We start from the raw sequence: 22980 nt of genomic DNA, 5'->3' as shown, positions 1-22980 counted from the left end.
CGTAAATGCCTCTCATCGTGTGAACATACCCTTAGGCCGAGGCCTGCTGCATCTCTAAGGGTTGGCGGCGCCACTGAAACCAGCCCCCGCCAACCCCTCCTGCACTATAATTGTATCCTGCATTCTGCGCCTTTCAATGACACAAGCGGCACTAACGCTTGCGACATTGAAAGGCGCTGAATGGCAGGGCAAGAATGTGTCTTGCCCTGAAATTCCGTGCATTTCAATGATGCAAGTGGCACAATAACAAGATCGCCCCAGAAGACTGCTCAGAAGGGAGCAGGCCTGCATGCTAGAGGACAGCATGGGAACAGGGTCTGGTAAGTATGTAAACTTTGTTGTTTCTTTTTGTTAAAAGTGTTAGTGGCTGTTTCTACACGGGAACTCTATCTACAGGTATCCATATGTAGGGCACTATTCACAGGGGGTTATATGTGGGGTACTGTATACAGAGGGCTATAGGTGGAGCATTATCTACAGGGGGCTATATGAGGGGCACTATCTACAGGGGGCTGTAAGTTGGGCTCTATCTACAGGGGGCTCTATGGGGGCTACTATCTACAGGGGGGTCTATGGGAGGTACTATCAACAGGGTGCACTGTGTGTGAATGGGACACAGTGTATGGTGCTGTTATAATCAGGGACACAAGGTATGGTACTATTGTAATTAGGTACACAGTGTATGGTGCTATTATAATTAGGAGGTGCAGTGTATGGTGCTATTATATTCAGGGGCATAGAGTGTGGCACCATGAGAATTTTATCTTCCTTTATAGGTGCTGAAATGTTTGAAAAATGAGAAGCTGAAGACATCTGAGCGGCAAACTGCAGAAATGGGCGGTGGCCGGGAGAAGTCATTATAGAGGTCTGGACTGAATGGAGAAGTAAATAGAAAAAGAACAACTAGAATCTGAGAATATGTCACCTGTGAGTCACCCAATGTAAATGTTTATTCTGCCTCTAATCAGTACTGTAGTCACTGTATGAACTGCAGAGAGATGATGTGTGGTATGATTTTTTTTTTGTGAAACAGCAACTCCCAGCTTATCCTTACCATTGTTCGGGCCATGCTGGGAGCTGTAGTTTTACGCCATACAAACCTATACAGCAGGGGTTGCACTAAATTTTCAAATGGTCTGTAATGAGCTTGGTTCTTTTGTTGTATTTATGTATTGAGCTTGGTTCTAGTATTGTATTTATGTGCTGAGCTTGGTTCTGGTGTTGTATTTATGTATTGAGCTTGTTGCTGGTGCTGTCTATATATGTATTGAACTTTGTTCTGGTGCTGTATATATGTACTGAGCTTGGTTTTGGCAATGTATATATGTATTGAGCTTGGTTCTGGTGCTGTATTTATGTACTGTTAATGGTTCTAGTGCTCTATATATGTATTGAGCTTGGTTCTAGTGCTGTATTTATGTACTGAGCTTGGTTCTGGTTTTGTATATATGTATTGAGCTTGTTCTGGTGCTGTATTTATGTACTGATCTTGGTTCTAGTGCTCTATATATGTATTGAACTTGGTTCTAGTATTGTATTTATGTGCTGAGCTTTGTTCTGGTGTTGTATTTATGTACTGACCTTAGTTCAGGTGCTGTCTATATATGTATTGAACTTGGTTCTAGTGCTATATATATGTACTGAGCTTAGTTTTGGTGATGTATATTGTATCGAGCTTGGTTCTAGTACTGTATATATGTACTGAGCACAGTTCTGGTGTTGTATTTATGTAAATAGAAAAATGAAAAAAGTAGCAATAAGCCACAGTGTGCTCACCAGATATGTTCTTTCTGATATCTGTTTTTCCCCATTGGAATGCAGCAAAGTGGGGGCTTGCAGGCTGGTTCACATGGAAAAAAGCCTTTGCACACCCAACCTGTGCTCTCCCTGGATTTTAATGTGATGTACGAATAAAGATTTTTCTTAAATTTTATGGATGTGCCGAGGAACCTTTTTTCAACTTTCTTCCTGTTGTATTTATGTACTGGGCTTGGTTCTGGTGTTGTATTTACGTTCTGAGCTTTGTTCTGGTGTTGTGTTTATGTACTGAGTTTGGTTCTGCTGTGGTATTTATGTACTGAGCTTTGTTCTGGTACTGCACATATGTTCTGAGCTTTGTTCTGGTGCCGTATATGTCAGAGCTTGGCTCTGGAGCTGTATTTATGTAATGAGCTTGGTTCTGAAGCTGTATTTATGTACTGAGCTTGGTTCTGGTGCTGTATATATGTATTGAGCTTGGGTCTGGTATTGTATATATGTATTGAGCTTGGTTCTGGAGCTGTAATTATATAGGATATATTTATAATAACGAAATTGCAGGGCAGATGGATTTTTTCCAATTCATTGTATATTTAATTGGAACCTGTCAGGTTTAACCTGTTTTAACCCCTTTAAGTGCCACCATGCGGTAATACATGACCGGACAATATTTCCAAATGTTCCCTTGTATGTTTCTTTCAGATGCAGCAAAATCTATAAAATCTACTTTTAAAATGGCGCACTCTATATGCTAATTACTCATTAAAGGGTCATGGGGCGGTGCCGTTATTCAAAAGAGTCACATAGTCCTGCTTCAAAACCCATCTTTTCATGCTTGACATCCCCCGGCTGTTATACATCACTACCAGTCTCCTCCAACTCTCTCTGATGCGCCATTTCCTTGTACTCTTTGTGCACGCACCATGCAGCGAGGTGTACTCTGCCCGGCTTCATCGCTGCACCGCGCGTTACAGGGGAGTACAAGGCAACGGCACATCCACAAGACTTGGAGGATGCTGCTAGTGATGTAGAATGGCCAGGGGGATGTCAATCAAGATCTGGGGGGGGGGCACCATTCTAATTTTCCCCTCAGGCAAGGCAGCAGAAAAGCTAGAATCGGCCCTGGCTCTGTACAGTAATCTGAAATAGGAAAAGCGAACGAGGGCTGTGTCTTATGACTTATCCACTATTTCCATTCATGACCAGTAACACTGGTCAGAAAGAAGCTTTGTATATAACACAGGCTATGTCAGGATCAATGCAAATTAAGTAGGCAATGGATTAACAAAATCACTTACATTTGATATAGATTAATATAGTATCTCTAAATAAGCAGTAAAATGGCGCTTAAAGGTGGACATACATTTTAAATGCAGTTTACAGTACTGGATTAAGAAGCTCATACATCTCTGGTATTGATCAAACATATAGTACCTATGTTTATTTTAATTATAGTGATATTGGCTTCTTTTTTTTTTATAGAAAGAGTTGAGAAATTTTATTTTGTCAGCTCAACCATCACTTTAAGAAGCTAATTCAAAGTTGACAACCACTATGGCTGCCCTTCCTGTTGCCACTTTTGCAGAAATGACCACCACAACAAAATGCAAAATAACAATATATTTTTCATTAAAATAAACATACCGTAATTACCAAGCTTTGGGTTACACCAGAGGCGTAGCTAGTTTCTCCAGCACCCCGGGCAAAGATTCAGTTTGGCGCCCCCCCCCAACCTCTTTCCCGACATCTCCTTCCCCCTCGCCGTGTTTGTTTTCTCTACCAATCAATGACGTGTCATTTCTTTTCCACATTTCTTTTTATGTAACTCGAGCATAAAAACATTTGTACATTTTACAAGCAATATAGTTCCATACACAACACCAGAACCAAGCTCAGTACATATATACAGCACCAGAACCAAGCTCAGTACATATATACAGCACGAGAACAAAGCTCAGTACATAAATACAGCCCCAGAACCAAGCTCAATACATATATACAGCACCAGCACAAATACAGCTCAATTTAGTGCAACCCCTGCTGTACAGGTTTGTACGGCATAAAACTACAGCTCCCAGCATGGCCCGAACAATCGTAAGGCTATGCTGGGAGTTGCTGTTTCACAAAAAATAAATCATATCATAATCATCTCGCTGCAGATCATAAAGTGACTATAGTGCTGATTAGAGGCAGAATAAACATTTACATTAAGTGACTTACCGGTGACGTCTCAAATTCTAGTTATTTTTCTCCATCCGGTCCTGACCTCTATGATGACTTCTTCCGGTCACATCCCTTTTCTGCAGTTTGCCGCTCAGATGTCTTCAGCTTCTCACTTTTCCAACATTTCTACACATATAAATAAAGATAAAGTTATTATTATACCACACACTACACCCATAAATATAATAGCGCCATACATTGCACCTCTAATTATAATAGCACCATACACCATGTCCCACACACACACACACACACACACACACACACACACACACACACACACTGTGCCCCCTGTAGATAGTGTCTGCCATAGAGCTCCCTGTAGATAGTGCCGCCATAGAGCCCCCTGTAGATAGTGCCCCCATATAGCTCACCCCTGTATATAGTGTCCCACAAATAGCTCCCCCTATAGTGCTCTACAGATTGCCCACCCCTGTATATAGCCCCCTGTAGATATAGCCCACCCCTGTATATAGTGCTCAACAGATAGCCCATCGCTGTATATAGCCCCCCTGTAGATATAGTCCATCCCTATATTTAGTGCTCCACAGATAACCCACCCCTGTATATAGCACCCCTGTAGATATAACCCACCCCTCTATATAGTGCTCCACATATAGCTCACCCCTGTATATAGTGCTCCACATATAGTCCACCCATGTGTATAGCCCCCCTGTAGATATAGCCCACCCTTGTATATAGTGCTCCATAGATCGTCCACCCCTGTATATAGCCCCCCTGTAGATATAGCCCACCCCTGTATATAGTCCCTCTGTAGATATAGCCCACCCCTGTATATAGTATCCCACAAATAGCTCCCCCTATAGTATTCCACAGAAAGCCCACCCCTGTATATAGCCCCCTGTACATATAGTCCTCCCCTGTAGATAAAGCCCACCCCTGTATATAGTGCTCCTTAGATTGCCCACCCCTGTATATAGTCCCCCTGTAGATATAGCCCACCCCTGTATATGGTGCTCCATAGATAGCCCACCCCATTATATAGCCCCGCTTTAGATAAACACCCCCCGTAGATAAAGCCCCCCCCGCAAGTAGATAAAGCCCCCCTGTAGATAAAGTCCCCCCATAGATAAAGTCCCCCCGTAGATAAAGTCCCCCTTGTAGATAAAGCCCCCCGTGTAGATAAAGCCCCTCCCCGTAGATAAAGTCCCCCCCATAGATAAAGTCCCCCCTCTAGATACAGCCACACACTTTTTTATTACAATAAAAAAAAAAACAACTATTCAAACACCTTAATCCCGTTCCCACGCCGAAGGCAGCAATGGAGACCTGCTCTCTTCTGCGCAGGTCTCCTGGGGGTTGAACGAAGGGTCTATGAAAGGCGCTGATTGGCTGGGCAGGATGATTTTGCCTGTCATTCAGCGCCTTTCAGCGACGGAAGCTTCACTGGTACAAAAGGTACCAGTCGCTTCACTAGTACAAAAGCGCTGAATAGCCGGGCACGGAACGTACCCGGCCATTCATTGCTTCTAATTCTACCTGTGTCCTATAGACACAGGTACAATTATAGTGCAGGAGGAGGTGGCTCTGGCACCCCCTTAAAGTTGCACCAGGGGCACATGCCCAGCCTGCCCCCCTAGCTTCGCCCCTGCAGAAAGGACAATCATTGACAACCCATGAGGATGACATAAATCTTAGCTGCTCATCTTCTCAGTGTGAAAGCACATAGCTCCAGATATATTTTATTGTCCAGATATCATTACAAAGACAATGTTTCTGCCCATACATACAATGGGGCCATTCCCAAGCTTTGTAATGGTATGTGGACAATGCATTGGATCTGGACCTGTGTGCTGTCATACTTATGAAATGAGAAAATGGGAAGGTTGAGAAAAGGATTTGCCCAATAATACAATGTAACATATACAATTGCCTAAAAAGGCATAAAGAACTTCTCACTACATCTATATATATAATATTGATTTCTAATTAATAAATAAAACAAAAATCTGTATTAATCAATTACTGTTCAAAAGTGAATTAAAAACACCGCCTGTATTATGTGGTTGTTAATTTATGCATAACTACTTAGTTGGTAACTGTTTAGTTGTTACTAACATCACAGCAAAGTCCCATATGATGGGTTTATAACCAACTGAGAGACACAGCAGCCACTGATTCTATCGTGCAACAATTATATCCACTTTGGAATTGTTTCAATATTTACTGCTTTACAAAAGCTTTTGTCCCCTTCACAATTTCTTCTATTTTTGCATATTTTTCACACATGAATGTTTCAGGCTTATCTCCAATCCCTGCCGTTAAGTGAGTGTTGCCTGTAAGATTCAATTCGTAGTAACGATCGCTCATCCCCATACATTACTGATCTTAGCTCCTTGTGAAAGGAGCAAACAAGTGCAGATCAACGAGCTGTCTCTTTGACCGGCACTCGTTTTCACGGCCCATATTGGTACATGTAAAAGGACCATAACTCCCTGTATAGACCTACATGTTCGGACCTCCAAAGGAAGAATTCCTTTTGAGCTGCTTTCACACGTGTGTATTTTGGTCAGTATTTTGCATCAGTGAACTAAAACCAGATGTGGAACATAAACAGGGAAAAGGTATAATGGAAAGATTTGTACCTCTTCTGTGTTTTGGAGCCAACCTGTGTTTTTAATCATGCTAAATACACAAGTCTGAAATCTTAATTTATCAGATCTGACCTTAATTCTGTTCTGCACAATGACATATAAAGATCATTGCTACAACTGGGCTTTAAAAAGTTTCGAAAAACTTTTTTAAACTTTCCAAATCCTGTCTACAGTAGAACTGATTTACAGAGCTACAATGTTCTAGAGAGCTAACTTAATTAGTACGAACAGATATTCTTCACACTTCCATCTTCCGTCTTTAACCTTATAGTTGAGATTAGGTTACCCATTTTTATACTGTCCCTTTAATTCCTATTATATTAACCCATCCCCACTAAACCCATTAAATGCTTGTATATGTTTTAAAATATAAATAAAAAAGCAAGTGCAGCAAAATGTATAGGAAAAAAAATATACTGAAAATAATATCCATATATACAATTGCACAGCAATAAAAAACATTAATGTGTATTTGTTTAACCTAAATAAGTCCAACTCTCTGATTCATTTTATATATATATCTTTATAGGCCCTAAAGATCCACTTGTTTTTTAATTATACCTCCAAATCATGTGGGGGTTTCTTAAGCAGTCATAGAGTTAAATGATAAAATTCTTCTTATAGGGGGAGCTCGCTGAAGATGAATTTCTTCAACTACAATTGAACTTAATAAATCTGCCTTCAGTAAACTCTTTATAAGTCACTAGTAAAACCTCACCTTGAGTACTGTGTACACTTCTCAAGACCCTCTCTCGAAAAAGACGTCAATAAAATGAATAAAATGGGCAACCAAAAAGGTTAATTGGCTGAATAACAAAACATATCAGGAAACACTTAACCGCTTAGCGGACGCCCACCATCTTTTGATGGCAGACGGTGCAGTTCCCAAGTATGCAGTAATGTCTTTTTGTCATCACTGTAGAAAAGCCTTATGCGTGATCCAGTGAACGCCCATTCTCTAAACATCTACAGAGCTTAGAGAAGACTCCTTAATGCAGTTGGGATTACAGAAAACTCTGACCCCTTTAATCGCTGCGGGCCGTGACAGTGGCATGATCAAAGGAAACTCCCCTCTTCTATTGTGTCACCGGAAACCCTGGGAATGCAATAAGATACTGGGGGAACCATCTGCAGTCAGCCCTAGAGATCTACAAAGGACCCCAGGGCTTTCTGCTCAGAATGCCTGCTAGGGCACACTATTTGTTGCCCTAAAGGCGACCTGTGTCATAGTGACACAGTATAATGTATTAGCATACAGGAGTATTCTAACACAGTATTAGTAAAAAATAAAGTTAGCTCTTCACAGGATAAAAAAAATAATAATAAAAAAAAGTGTCCCCCCAAAAACGTCACTATTTAGCATAAAATATATTTTATTGCCCATTCACTACATAAAACAAAAAACCTACACATATTAGGTATCTACAAGACCATCATAACCTGAAGAAATAATTTAACACATTATTTAGCTTAAACGGGTTAAAAAATAAACAAAAAAAAAACATTCTGAATATTGCTTTTTCCTATATTCACCCCACAAAAATAAATGACATAACTTACACAGTACATTTTTTGTACCCCCAAATTGCACAGGAAAAAGAAAACCTATTTCTACCGCATAAAACAAGGCCTCATACAGCCACGTCAATGAAAAAATAAATAAAAGAGTTATGACTACAGACAGGCAAAAAAACAAAAATGTAGCTTGTCATTAAGGCCTTTTCAAGCCTGGTCATAAATAATGAAACGTAAAGCTTAGAGGAGAGAAGAGGCAGACGTGATAGAACTGTAACATTTAGGTAAATAAAATGTATTAATAAAGTTAATTGAAATTGGACGGGGGAAGACTGAAATGTAACACGAGGAGAAACTTCTCAGAAAAGGGGGATCTAGGGTTTATGGAATATAATCTGTGTAAGTGTAGCCTTTTTTTTCCTGAGCTGCGATTTTCGCGGCGGAATCGCAGGTTTTCTGCCGCAAAAATAGCAGTATCTGTTATTTGTTGTGGGTTTTACCTTCCGCAACAGAAAACCAGCGATTCCGCAGCATAAAATGACATGTTCAGGATTAAAAAAACGTACCGCAGGTCCATTTATGAACGTTTCTTCCCCAGATTTTTTACGCAGCGTGTAGATGAGATTTATTCAAATCTCATCTACTTTGTTGCTACTGTATTACGCTGCAGATTTTTCGCAATGAGGTCTGTTGCGGAAAATCCGCAGTGTTTACGCTACGTGTGGACTTACTCTAGTACTTAAAAAATAAATAAAATGAGAGGTATTACAATTACTACAAGTTTTCCACTGTTTAGGTAAGAACTAATAGATCTGTGGGGGTCTGGATGCTGAGACCCCCACTGAGTAACAGAACGGGGGTCCCTTGTAGTGGCGGATCCTCATAAGGGCGGTTCAGGCAGCTGCCCAGGGCCCAAGGTTCCCGTGGAGTCCATGGCCGTCCAGCCCATAAATTTTCATTCCCGGTGGTGTCGCTAGCACTGGAGGGGGCCCCGGTGCTAGCAACAGCCACATTCACTTGCATCTGCATCCTAAGGATGTGGCACTATATATAAGGGGGGCTGTCTGGCACTATACACAAGGGATGGGGGCTGCATGGCACTATATACAAGGAAGGGGGGCTGTGTGGCACTATAAAATGGAGGAGGGGCTGTATGGCACTATATACGAGGGGGCTGTGTAGCACTATGTACAAGAGACGGGGCTGTGTGGCACTATATACAAGGAAGGAGGGCTGTGTGGCACTATATAAAAGGGATGGGGCTGTATGGCACTATATACAAGGAAGAGGGGCTGTGTGGCATCATATACAAGGGAGGGGGCTATGTGGCATAATATACAAGGGAGGGGGCCCTGTGGCACTATACACAAGCTGGGCTGTGTGGCACTGTATATAAGGGGGGCTGTCTGGCACTATATATAAGGGGCTGTGTGGCAGTATGTACAAGAGGGGGAGGGCTATGTGGCACTACCTACAGGAGTCCATGTGTGGCACTATCTACAGGGGGCATCTGTGAGTGGCGGGCTGATGGTCATTTTACTGTGAGTGGGGGCTGATGGTCAATTTACTGTGAGTGGGGGACTGATGACCATCAGCCCCACACTCACAGTAAAATGACCATCAGCCCCCCACTCACAGTAATACGACCATCAGTCTCCCACTCACAGTAAAATGACCATCAGCCTCCAATCACAGTAAAATGACCATCAGCCCGGCACTCACAGTAAAATGGCTTTGTTCTGGGATTAAAATATCTAAGTAATTCCTTCCTGAATATTCTCCTTTCCTTTGATCCTATTCTGTCTCATATTCCAATTAAAACTGTAAGAAATATCTAAAACAATCTATATGTGTCCCAGGTAATGAACTTTTCCCTCCTCCTTCTCACAAGCCTGTCTCAGACTGTAAGACAACTGGCTGCAGAAGGTGCCCTCCAATACTGCTGCCTGCAATAAGAGACTAGGAACACAGCGTTTTTTTACAGGAATAAAAATCTTGACCTCCATGCAATTTCTTGCAGCGATTTTCGCTGCGTTTTTCACCTGTGGCCATTGAGCGTTGAGAAAAATCTTCCATGACTCAACTCAGGCCTAGACATCATTCTTTAGCTAAGTCCAGCCCCTCGGCCAACTGCCAGCAGAAGATGGAAAAGATCGGAAGAAATTAACACTTGGGCTATCTGCAGGATTTCTACAAGACTGTTTGCCTTGGGCATCTTGCACATGACCGATTCGGATACTAGTGGCTTCCGTGTGCTATTCGTTTTTATTTTTGTGGACCCATATACTAGAATGAGTGAGATGGACCACAAATGTGGACAAGAATAGAACCTGTTCTATAATTTGCAAGACAGACACATGGAACCACAAAAAAAATGTGTGCATGGTTCCATAGAAATGAATGATACAGTGTTCTATCAACAAAAACTGGATAGGACAATTAAAAAAATTAAGATTGTGCGCATGAGCCCTTAAGGTAAAAACACATGAGGTGGCAGCCACACGGGGACGAAACCACACACTCATGTAGTAGAAAATGCCTGCACAATTTCACTGTGTGTGGCTGCCACCCCGTGTATTTTTACACTTAGGCCTCATGCACACAACCGTTTCCGTTATGTGGTCTGCAAAATATGGCCCATAGTGCTTCTGTCGTGCTTCCGCATCCGTTCTGTATGTCCGTATTTTACAATTGTATGCTGTCCGTATGTCATCCGTTTTCACAGATTCGCAAGAAAAACGCAAGCAGGAAATTGTCACTATTCCTGTCCCAACCCAACGTGAACAGCCACAACAAGGTCAAAGGATCGCTCCGGCAGCATTTTCTATTGCTTTCATAGTATAGAGAGCTTTGTTTGATTCCTCTGCCTGACTAGCTTTGGTTTCTGGAGATTTTTGTTTTCTCAAAATTACTTTCAAATCTGTGGACGGTGCCCTCCTGTGTTGGCTTCTCTATTGACAGGATACGCATATGCTGGAAGAAGAACTGAGGAGGAGGAGGCATTGGGGTGATTGTCTCTCAACAGCTCAGGAAAAGCCACTATCACACACGGCAGCACCTTGACAAGTTCCACAGCTTCTGTTGGATGTCTATCCCGACGTTCGATCACATGCTGGTGGAGCTGCGTCCTGGCCTCACATACCAGGACACCAACATGCGACGCTACATATCTCCTGAGAAACAGCTTATCGTCACCCTCAGGTAAGAATCCATACCTTCCATTTTTCCGCATTGTCACCCTGATAGAGCTTACAGATCCATAATTCAACATTGTGCCCTTTGCCACCATGTCACTCTGAAATGCAAAGTACAACTGAATGTTCAACTTTTTTCTTTTTATTTTAGATTCCTGGCGATCGGGAACTTATTTGTGTCACTGCATTTTAAGGTTCCTGCTGGGGACCTCCACCATTTCACGCATCATCCGAGTGACCTGCGAGGTGATCTGGCAACAATAATGGGTAATTAGCGTACAGCGTCCAAGGCTTAAAAAGTTGATTTTATAGATTTTGCTGCATCTGAAAAAAACATACAAGGGAATGTTTGGAAATATTGTCAGGTCACGTATTACCGCATGGTGGCGGTTTAAGGGGTTAAAAACGACCTGATAGGTTCCCATTAAATATACAATGAATTGAAAACAATTCCATCTGCCTCTCAATTTTGTTATTAGAAATATATCCTATGTAATTACAGCTCCAGAACCAAGCTCAGTACATAAATACATAACCCGAATTAAGCTCAGTACATAAATACTGCACCAGAATCAAGCTTAGTACCTAAATACTGTACTAGAACCAAGCTCAATACATATATACAACACCAGAGCAACGTTTAGTACCTAAATACAGTACTAGAACCAAGCTCAGTACATAAATACAACACCAGAACCAAACTCAGCACATATATACAGCACCAAAACAAAGCCCACTACATGTTTACAGCACCAGAACAAAAATTAGTACATAAATACAACACCAGAACCAAACTCAGTACATATATACAGCACCAGAACAAAGCTAAGTACATAAATACACCAGGACCAAGCTCAGTACATAAATACAACACCAGAACCAAGATCAGTACATAAATAGCACACCAAAAGCAAGCTTAGTACATATGTACAACACCAGAATCAAGCTCAGTACATAAATACACCAGAACCAAACTCAGTACATAAATGCAATACCAGAACCAAGAGCATACATATATACAGAACAAAACCAAGCTCAGTACATAAATACAGCACCAGAACGAAGTAGCCACCCCTATAGATAGTGCCCCACAAAAAGATCCCCTGCAGAATGTGCCCCACATATAGCTCCCCTGTAGATAGTGAACCACATATAGCCCCCCTGTAGATAGTGCCCCACATACTGTTAACAGAAAAAAAACCTTTACATACTCACCTGATCTCGTTCCCGCGCCGTCCTGTTGCAATGCAGACCTGCTCTCTTCTGACCAGGTCTGCTGGGGCTTAACGACGCAAGCAGCGTGATAACGTCATTGTGCCACTTGCGTCATTGACATGCACAGACATTGTTGATGATACCATTTTTGGGTACATGCCACTTTTGATCACTTTTTATTCCATTATTTGGGAGGTGGGATGAACAAAAACAGCAGTTTTATTGTTGTTTTTTTTAATCTTCTTTTATGGTGCTCATCATGTGTATAAGTAACATAATAATTATATAGTTCAGGTGTTGGCAATAAAAATGATGTGAAGTTTTTTATTTATTTATTTATGTTCATAATAAAGCAATGTCAGAGGGAAAAACACAATTTTTAAAAAATATTTTTATATTTTGAACAGGGGATTCGACCATGCGTTCTCCCGATTGCTTTATAATAATACACTGCAATGCTTCTTTATTGCATCCTTGGCTCCTAATAGGTAAACTAAGATGGCCATAGCAATTGATCAGCTTCCTGCACTCTATAGGCTGAGATATGGAACTTAGATGCAGCGGTTGCTGTTGACCGAGGCATCTAAGGAGTTAAACGCACTGATCAGACGTTGCAGCAGAATATCAGCTTTATGTTACAGCTGACACCCGCGCCATCACTGCACAAAACATGTACAGTATTGCGGTTTGCAGGAACTGCATCGTGCCTGATTTGCCCATATGGTGTAGGGGTTTAATAGGTCATGGGGTTTTCAAATGGTTGATAAGATTCACTGTTCCTTCCTTTTTTCTCTCAAAAATGAATAATGGGTCACAGAAAAGGATCAAAAGCTAATGAAAAATAAAAAAATGAAAAAAGCGTGGATCCAAAAGGTCCTTTTTTATACTTGTCTTGCCTTTATGATCCCCTTTTGACTGGAGCTCGGTTCGGTTTTATGGGGTTTCCTGTGTTTCCTGAGAGACGATATTATTAGTCATCGGGATCTGCAGGATGACTTGGGATCTGTTTGATAACATTTCCGTCATAGCTGGCTGTGTGTGACCAAAGCCTAAATCCACTGAAAACAAATCCGCATAGATAAACCAGCATTATGGGTAAAAATTCCCTTATAAATATATATAATTTAACAACTGTTCTTGTTTCAGTGATGCCGCCTCTCATGCATTCCAAGATGATGAAAACACTTCTGCTTACAGCAATGTCCTAATAAAAAGTGTGTCATCTCTAAAAGTGAAGTAGAAGAATATCCAGTGGTGTGGTATGTAAACTGCTTTATCCACATGATCTAGTGATATGTCCTCGTTTAACCTTTCTCTAAACCCAACATATCCCAAGATGTTAAACTTAGGCTCGGTTCACATTTGCGTTCGGATTTTCCGTGGTTCTGTTCCGTTATAGGACTATAACAAGAAAAAGACAGAGCCCTTCTGATCAGCCACAAGACTTTAATGGGTTCAGTCGAGTTTCCGTTATGGCGTCCATCATTTTGCCGAGAAAATAGAAGAGCATGCTGTGCTATTTTGTCCAGCAAAAATGACAGAATGTGCAACGAAGGCCCCCGACGGAACCTCCGATGCAGATGTGTACAGAGTCAAACCTGAAAAAAAAGTCTATCTGCAATGCACGTCTCGACGGACGTAATGCGTCAGCCATCCGTTCGTTGCCTGTAGACTCCCATAATAAAAAAGTGTACATTCAACCTATACTTTTTTTACTGGATGGTTGTGAGTGACAGATGTCATCCGTTGGCTATACACTTTAATGTTAAAAGAAAATATAAGTTAATGTACAGTATAGCTTTTTTCCTGGATAGCGTGAGATTGTATTTAACTGCTGTCATGACAAATTGTATAACTTACGCAATTCAAGAAAACCTAAGGTTGGACGCATCTGTATGACCACTTGTATGATTATGAACTTGTATAGCATATTGAATATAATTACATGTAATTTAGACTTGTTGTACTGAATTTTGTAGTTTCTGTACAAGTTAAAAAAAAACTGCGACATTTTTGCTCCCAACAAACTAGTGTCAAAATGACAGTCAGTATAATTAAGCACTGTTTTATTTATCACATACGTATGCTCCACTATCCCACTATATTAATCTATGTGGTATATATATATATATATATATATATATATATATATATATATATATGTAGATATATTTCCATATAATAACATATATGTAATGGTATCAGAATATCAATGTCACATGACACATCTGGGGATGTTCCTATAATGAAGTCACAATATCAGTGTCATGGTGATGATGTCACAGTATAACAGACAGTTCTAAATGCCATGTTGTAGATAATCCCACTGAGGGTGATTGAAGGCGTTATAGAGTGAGGATTGTGATTTGCTGTCATTGTGAAAATGGCAAAAAAAAAGCGTTTTGAACGCATCATTGTTCTGTCCGATTCAGAGGACGCTAGTAGTGACGAGGATTTACATCAGGTGAGTCGTCACTTCTCTAAAATTCCATTATTCTGGACTGGTCCAAGTGCACCATGTCTTTCTGCTGCTAGCTTGTATATGAAATGCACTTGCCAACCATCCATGAATACATGGACAGTTCATAAAAATAGACCTTGGATACCAGGTTCTTATCAATACATTGTAGGAGATAAGTGGTACTATTCTATTGTCGGGGAGCTATAACTAGTTGGGAACTACAGTTAACGCTATGGCTGGGTCCCCTACAGATAAGCTATGTACAGGGAGTTCTTCTGCTGGGACTTTCAGCGATCAGTTATAATTTATGGGCGATTATAATTTATGGGGGAACCCAGCAGCAAGTGTTTAGTTCCCTTCCAGCGCCACCATAACTTGCCTTAAAACTTCCCAAAATACATTTAAGCCATTGCTGCTAGGCCACCAATACATATTATTTTACAGGGCAGGGGTGCATCTATAAGTGGTGTGAAGTTACTGTCATAGTCACAGAAGAACCCCTGCCACATAAGAAGACACCTGTATTATAAATGGCACATGATAGGTGGGGGGGTCCAGTCACAGATTTTGCATTGAGACTCAGGAACTTCAAGTTACACCTCGGTGACAAGGTTACCAAAAACATAAAAAATGATAATTCCTAACTTGATGTAATGCTGTGCCCTCAGCCATAACTTACTCATATACTTCTAGTACAGGGAGGGAAGATGAAAAGTGACATCCTGTATTAGTTACTATTAGTTACTCATTTCTAGGGATCGTTCTGAGTATTATGTACGCTGCTGTGCTGTTTGTCGTGCATACATTGGATTGCTCCTTTTTTTTTTCTAGCCTCGTCCCAGAAAGAAACCAAGACTTCCAAATCAAGAACAGGAAGGTGGTTTCAATACCGGGCTAACACCCCGACATCCAGGTACTGCGCTCCTATTCACTACAGTCTCTGTACACTGATATGTCCCTCTACAAGAATCAAAATATACAGTTATAAATCCCACCATTCAGTCTTCACGATCACTATTCTGCAGTCTGGGCCCCTGGACCGGGATCTACTGATATTTCTTGTTAAACTCAAAGCGGGATTTCACATTTATTACTGTTTATGTTTCTGGGAAAGATGAATAACAGGCATTACTCACAGAGTAATTCAGCAAACTTTCCTAGCCTTGTTATACAGGGATATACCCCCCCCCCCACCCCGGATCTCTGTAAAACTTGATAGTTTAGCGATTACTGCAGCTCATGAATATTGAGGATTACTTAGGGTGCGCTATGTAATCCTCGTTATTCATGAGCTGAGGATAGCCCCGCCTACCCACTGCTGATTGGCAGGTAGTTCTCCCTATGCACAGTATGGGAGAAAGCTGTCAATCAGCAGCTGGTGGGCGGGGCTAGTAGCTGCCGCTCATGAGTACAGCCTGCATGAGAAAAAGTGATTTTTATAGAAACTACTGATCATTAACAAGTAAGTAATACAGAGTTGGAATCAGGGTCTCTGGCACTACTTTATACTGTCCTTAGATAGGGCAGCATATACCTGGTGACAGATTCTCTTTGAAGTGTGGCGTACTCTTTGGGCGAAGTCCAAAACACATTAAAAGGGACGTATTGGAAAATCTCCTATTCATTATATGATACTTCACTTTTCACAATGGATGAGATTTAGAATAAGATGTCTCAGTGATCATCTAGAGACCAAGACCAGGATTTCTTGGTAGACTGGGATGTGTGTTAAAGGGGTTTGTCTAGGATTAAGAATAAGAAGGCCAAAGAAATAGACTCAAATAATAAAAGAAGCATTACTTACCTTTTAAATCCCCCGCTGGTCCCCGCTAGCCTTTGATTGCTGAGCTACATGGCATCCCGATGACACAAGTAACCACGGCAGCCACCGCTGAGGCCAGTGGCTTTTTTTTATTATTTTCCGCCATTTTTCCTCTTGGTCTATTTTTCTTGATCCCGGACAATGCCATTAAGCCCTGTTTATTTATTCATGGTGAAAATCTAATATATAAATGTTACCTTTCTTTATCAGATATAATAAATACACCGCTACCATCATCAAGCAATGACATCTACAGGTAGGATAATAACACATCTTCTCCAATGCTGAACTCAGGTCCCATTAGGAGACATTTCTATTGAGGACAACCAGCGTCCACTATCCAGGCTTCATATAAGATCCTGGTAGTTTGTGGGCTCTGTATTATTTTATATTCCCTGATCTACTGGTATTGACAATTTTATCCAGTTAATACAAGTTTTGGGGTCCTAATATTAGAATTTCTCCCACTCATTATATTTCTATATTTATTTCTACAGATCCAACAATGTCATTGTGATTTCTGATGATGATGATGATGATTTTAGAAGCGAGGAAACACCAATTCGCAAAAGTAAGATGTCATTTGCTGTTTTATAGATACAATCTTGATTTATGTTATTGGACATAGTACATTGTTCATTTCTCTGTTATTCTCAGGACTCAGGACTTCTGATACAGAAGCTACTGATGCCTCTAAGCAGTGGGAATCTCCAGTGGTCAGTGACAGCGATGACGATGACTGCGTAATAATAACACCAACAACTGCTGTCACGGGTCAGTGCCAAAAACTTTTCTATGGACGACATCAATTTTAGTACAAATTCAATGACATCAAAGTGCAACCAGACTTGTAAAATATATTTTGATGTGTAGTGAAAGCCAAGGGTCTATCTGCTGGGTATTATATTCTCTTATTAGTTTCTTATACCAAATGTAGCCATGTTTATTCATATTCTTGCTTAAAACTTAAAATGGAGTCAGTCACTGAGACACATCCCCTACAATCATGGCCTCTTCAAGGTGCCAGAATAGAGAAGAGCTAAAATGACCCAATAAAGTGATGATCTGGAGCCAGGATGCAAAAGTAGAATGCCAAAAAATTGTATCAGATTGAAATACATCTAGACATAGTCTTGCTAGTGCTTACTGACGCTAGTATGTACCATTTACAATGAACACATGCTAGATTTCACACCAAGATCAGCATTTCAGGGGGTAGGGTGCAAGTGCCCCTGCAAGCTTGTCTATATTACAGCTTTACAGAGGTCCTTCCCGGTGGCAGATAACCTTTTATTGATCAAGAGCCCCTGTAAGTATTTACCCTACCTGTAGACATTATTATTTATGTACGTTTTCTCATACATTTGTTAATCTTAATTAAAATGCCTCTTTAGCCTTTTAACACAGAATGATGTAAATATATGTCACCTGCAGGGTGTAGTTTCCACATAATGACATACATGTACGCCATTGTGTGCACGCATAGTATCTGTGTCCATGCGATCTCCGTGGGAACTTGACTGTGACTGAGATAACTTTGATCCCGTCATCTAGTTGTTAGGCAGAGGGAGGGTGGACATGAAAACTAAACTTAAATGTGATCGTTATTAGCTGCATCCTGCTTCAGAGAAGCACAGGACCAGCTTTCAGCCGAGCCGTCAGTTCAGATGACAACACGGCCGCAGCTTTGACAAAAAGATACAGCTTCTTTGTATACAGGATACATAGAAGTTGTATCTTAAATAGTAAAAATTTTTTTTAATTAAAGTCAATTTTTAAAATCACCTAAAACAGATTTTTAAAAAATAAAATAAATTGGAGTTCAAAGGTATACATAGCTTTAAGGGGTTAATATAAACCTTCCAATGCTGATTCTATCATACATTTTGGAAAATATTTTCACTCCTGCATATTTATTTACAGATAAAGACCCTGCTGAATATCTTGAGCACCCCACTTCAGAGGAAAGGTGAGTTATATGAAGATTCATGTTTCCGTAGGGGAGGGATACTTTGTTGCCAAGCCTCCCCCTGTCAGAATCTATGGCTGCTATATGTCATACCCCTATGGCAGATACACCAGTTACTCATATTGTCCCACTATTAGGTGATCAAAGTTCGATATATGATCTTTTATTTCTTTCAGGAGACCTATATGTAACATCCATAACTGTTTTATCGAGGACATAACATCATTCAAATCCCCTTACATGACTCATTTCCAGGCGACCAAACAGGAGCTGGTAACACGACTGTACAAGCTATACAACCAGACCGTGTTTAACAACAAGGTATCGTATTGTCAATCTTTGGGTTACACATGCAGACGTACGTTTTCTCATTGTGAACTTTCTTCATGATATTTCTTAGAAGTAGAGAAGAGTTATCCCTTGTGTCTGGGCCTACCGGAGGATCTACTGATACTCTGATGGACAAGTCTGACATTTACTTTAGCATATGGAAGAAATCTGGAGTTCCCAATACAAATAGAGGGCATAGAAGCTCCATCATGCCTGTAACCAATGTATTATGTGCTGCATATTCCACATTAACTGTAACATACTTAATGGTGTATTCCACTTAAATTTATCTTATGACGTATTATTGTCAACAAAAGCTTTGAGTCGATTCTCCAATGATTTCCAAGAGAAAGTGCTATAGGGCACACTGCTGTAAATCTCTGACATAGCACCATTTCCACAAATCTCCAGAAGTCTCTATTAGTTTGGCCAGAGATGTAGCTACTTCTGTTTGACAATCACTGGAATCTGTGCAAGAGGCCTATCACGCATGGACGAAGATTTATGAGATTTAACTATATTGTCTTGATTTTGGAAAAAAAATGTCTTTCAAGTGGTTTTTAGATATCATTATAGGTAAAATCTGCTCATCACACAGTCACCATGTATTAGCTTTGGTTTCAGAAGGTTGTAAAAAACTCAGATGGGAAGTAAGTCACAACCGAGACATTTAGGCAGCTCCGAGATGTGACTGCGTTTAGCTCTGTGCTTGATAGATCTTAATGTTTTTTGTTTTTCCAACTGCTTCTTTAGCTTCCTGATAACTTACAAATAACCTGGAGTAAAAGACTGACTGCAACATCTGCTCAGTGTTGTAATGTACAAGGGGATGTAAATCGATATTCCAAGATTGAGATCTCTGAAAAAGTCTGTGACTCTGCAGGTAAGTTTCATAATATGTAAAAGGAAAAATTTTACGACTGCTTTCGAATGTCAATATTTGATAGAAAATCTTTAATACCTATTGATATTATATTCTTTTGTATCTTTAGAGCGCGTTAGAGATGCATTAATACACGAAATGTGTCATGCTGCCTGCTGGCTCATCAATGGAGTGCTAAAAGATGGACATGGCAAATTGTGGAAGTCCTATGCTCAAAGTGTCACCCGTGTCCACCCTGAGCTACCACCGGTGAACATATACCACACCTATGACATCAATTATAAATTCAACTACGTGTGCGAATGGTGTCTTAACCGGTAAGTTGATATTTTATTTTCATGTACCTAGAAAGACTCACAAATTATAGAATGACTTCAGACTGATACTTTTGTTCTTATGTATCTTTGGCCATTTACTACAGATGCAGCAGAGCTGTCATTATACTTATTTTCTACACTATAGCAGACTTAGGTGATTTATCAATGAATGCCAATTTTCGGCAGTAATTGCATTAAGAAATGGAATTGACATAAATGCCATATTTATGAAGCAATGACATAAAAAAAAGAGAGCAGTCCTCATAGTAAAGGTTAAAATGGGCCCCCCATCATGATGCTGGGTTTGCCCTCCATATTTAGATATTTATTTTTATGTTAGAATATACAGAGGAAAATAAATCTATAGGCATACACTGTCTTCACTCAAACACATTGAGGCATCTTCCATTTGGTTATCAAGCAATCTTTTATGAAATGGCCATATAATATAAGTATAAATCTATGTCCATCTTATAATGTCTGGTATTCCTGACCAATTCCTGTCTTCTAACCACTTTCTGTCTCCATAGGGTGGGACGTTTCACAAGTCTTAAAGACGAGAGAGCACATTGCCGTTTTTGTGGGGGCAGACTGCTCTTACTGAACACCACCGAAGATGAGGACATGCCATCTTCAAGTCATCATACTCCATACTCACAGACATTCAGAGAGAACTGCAGTGCAGCCAAAAAAACAGCATCTGGAATAAACCATCAAAAACCAATGCAGAGACTCAATCCTGGCTGTTCTATCAAAAGGAAGCGATCTGCTCCTTCCGTTATCAAATGTAAGTATCTATGTTCTTCATGATTAAAGTTGCTTAGAAACGTTATACACCAAGGGGTTTTGCAGGAAAGACTTCAGAAGACATGTAGTTACTGACAGATGTGTCCTCCCTTACTTTCCCTCTAAATCCGACATAACCCAAGATGTTAAAAAAAACATGTAAAAAACACAACTTATATACCTCTAACAGATGCCTCAGAATGATACCATCAATCAATCATTTGAGCCCATAGACTCCCATGTTAAAAAAACATATCTGACACCATCCAGTAACAAAACATATATGTTAAACATATTATTTTTTAACATAGTAAGCTATGAGCTGTGGATGGCTGACAGATGGTAGCTATCAGAGTCATCTCTTGTCCATAGACTCCCATGTAAAAAAAAACGTTTTTTTTTAGTGATGCCGTGAGATTGTATTGAATTGGTATCATAACAAATTGTATAACACAATGCAATTAAAGAAAAAGTAAGGGAGGACACATCTATAGGTAACCAGACAATCTGCTTTCCAGGCTGCATCCGTGTTAAATTTCTGGTAGAGGACATGTCTCTCACGGTCATTGGAGGAACTTTTTAAGCTTAAAGTCAGTATTAAAAAAATAAACAAGAAAGGAGCAAAGGAAAAACTATAATTTGCACCATTTATTTTGTATTGACTTTTTCCAACTGGGATATAGATCATATCAAAATTATCATATGCAATATTTTCAATTATTAAATATACAGTATAAAATATAAATGTTATTTATTACACTAAATTCATTCTAATTATTAATATTCACAGAATACCATCAATAATCCGTCTCTTCTTCTGGTACTAAAAACTCTGCACCAGGCCTGCATCCTATACCAAGGCTTTTCATTTGTGGCTCCATCAAACACCATAGACAGCATGGCTTTATCACCAGTTATGCTGGCAACAACTGTGGGCAAATATATTCATGGACAGTTGTTATGTGAGTCCACATCACGCCTGGAAAATAAAACGTAGATGCCAACTATAGGCCAATTAGCAGTAGAGGAAGAAGAGCATGCCCAGGAGACAAAAAAAAAAGGTTCTATCAATATATGACGCATACCATCAAGGATGTACCTCTTCTTCTGGAACTAGAGATCCTGCACCAGGCCTGCATCCTATTCCAAGGCTTTTCATTTGTGGCTCCATCAAACACCATAGAAAGCATGGCTTTATCACCAGTTATGCTGGCAACGACTGTGAACAAAAATCTTCATGGACGATTGTTATGTGAGCCCACATCATGCCTGGAAAATAAAATGTGGATGCCAACTATAGGCCAATAGCAGTAGAGGAAGAAGAGCATGCCCGGGAGACAAAAAAAAAAAAAGTTCTATTAATATACGACGCATACCATCAAGGATGCACCTCTTCTTCTGGAACTAGAGATCCTGCACCAGGCCTGCATTCTATTCCAAGGCTTTTCATTTGTGGCTCCTTCAAACACCATAGACAGCATGGCTTTATCACCAGTTATGCTGGCAACAACTGTGAACAAATATCTTCATGGACGATTGTTATGTGAGTCCACATCACGCCTGGAAAACCAAACATGGATGCCAACTATAGGCCAATAGCAGTAGAAGAAGAAGAGTATGCTCAGGAAATAAAGATCACTTCAAGCAGGGAGCTAACTTTATTGTTCCCTGTCCCCATAATCTTTCCTAACCCCCACCCAAAAAAAAATAAACTCTCTAAAAAATTAATTTAAAAAATCACTTTAGTCTTCTTTTTTTATTTTCATCCTGGGACCGGTGGCTTCCTTCTCTTCAGCAATCAAGTAAACACCCTTTAGCACCTTTACATCATGCCTAATAACCATGGTTGTACTGGTTCAGCAGAGTACCAGAGGATCCTCTTGTAGGTCAGG

General features: G+C 40.3%; 1 protein-coding gene across 1 annotated transcript; it reads left to right on the top strand.

Moving 5' to 3' along the window:
* The first annotated feature begins 14863 nt into the window (after positions 1–14863).
* LOC142661506 (germ cell nuclear acidic protein-like) lies at positions 14864–22776 on the top strand. The gene is made up of 11 exons (XM_075838915.1): positions 14864–14984; positions 15813–15894; positions 17014–17059; positions 17301–17374; positions 17461–17577; positions 18727–18772; positions 18949–19093; positions 19856–19985; positions 20095–20302; positions 20833–21089; positions 21879–22776. Coding segments are annotated over exons 1-11 (1188 nt in total). The 5' UTR covers positions 14864–14903; the 3' UTR covers positions 21881–22776.
* Positions 22777–22980: the final 204 nt, after the last annotated feature.

Source organism: Rhinoderma darwinii, chromosome 10 (genome assembly GCF_050947455.1).
Source record: "Rhinoderma darwinii isolate aRhiDar2 chromosome 10, aRhiDar2.hap1, whole genome shotgun sequence".
NCBI classification, from domain to species: domain Eukaryota; kingdom Metazoa; phylum Chordata; class Amphibia; order Anura; family Rhinodermatidae; genus Rhinoderma; species Rhinoderma darwinii.
The sequence above is the reverse complement of the archived record's forward strand: the minus strand, read 5'-3'. Positions and strand labels throughout refer to the sequence as shown.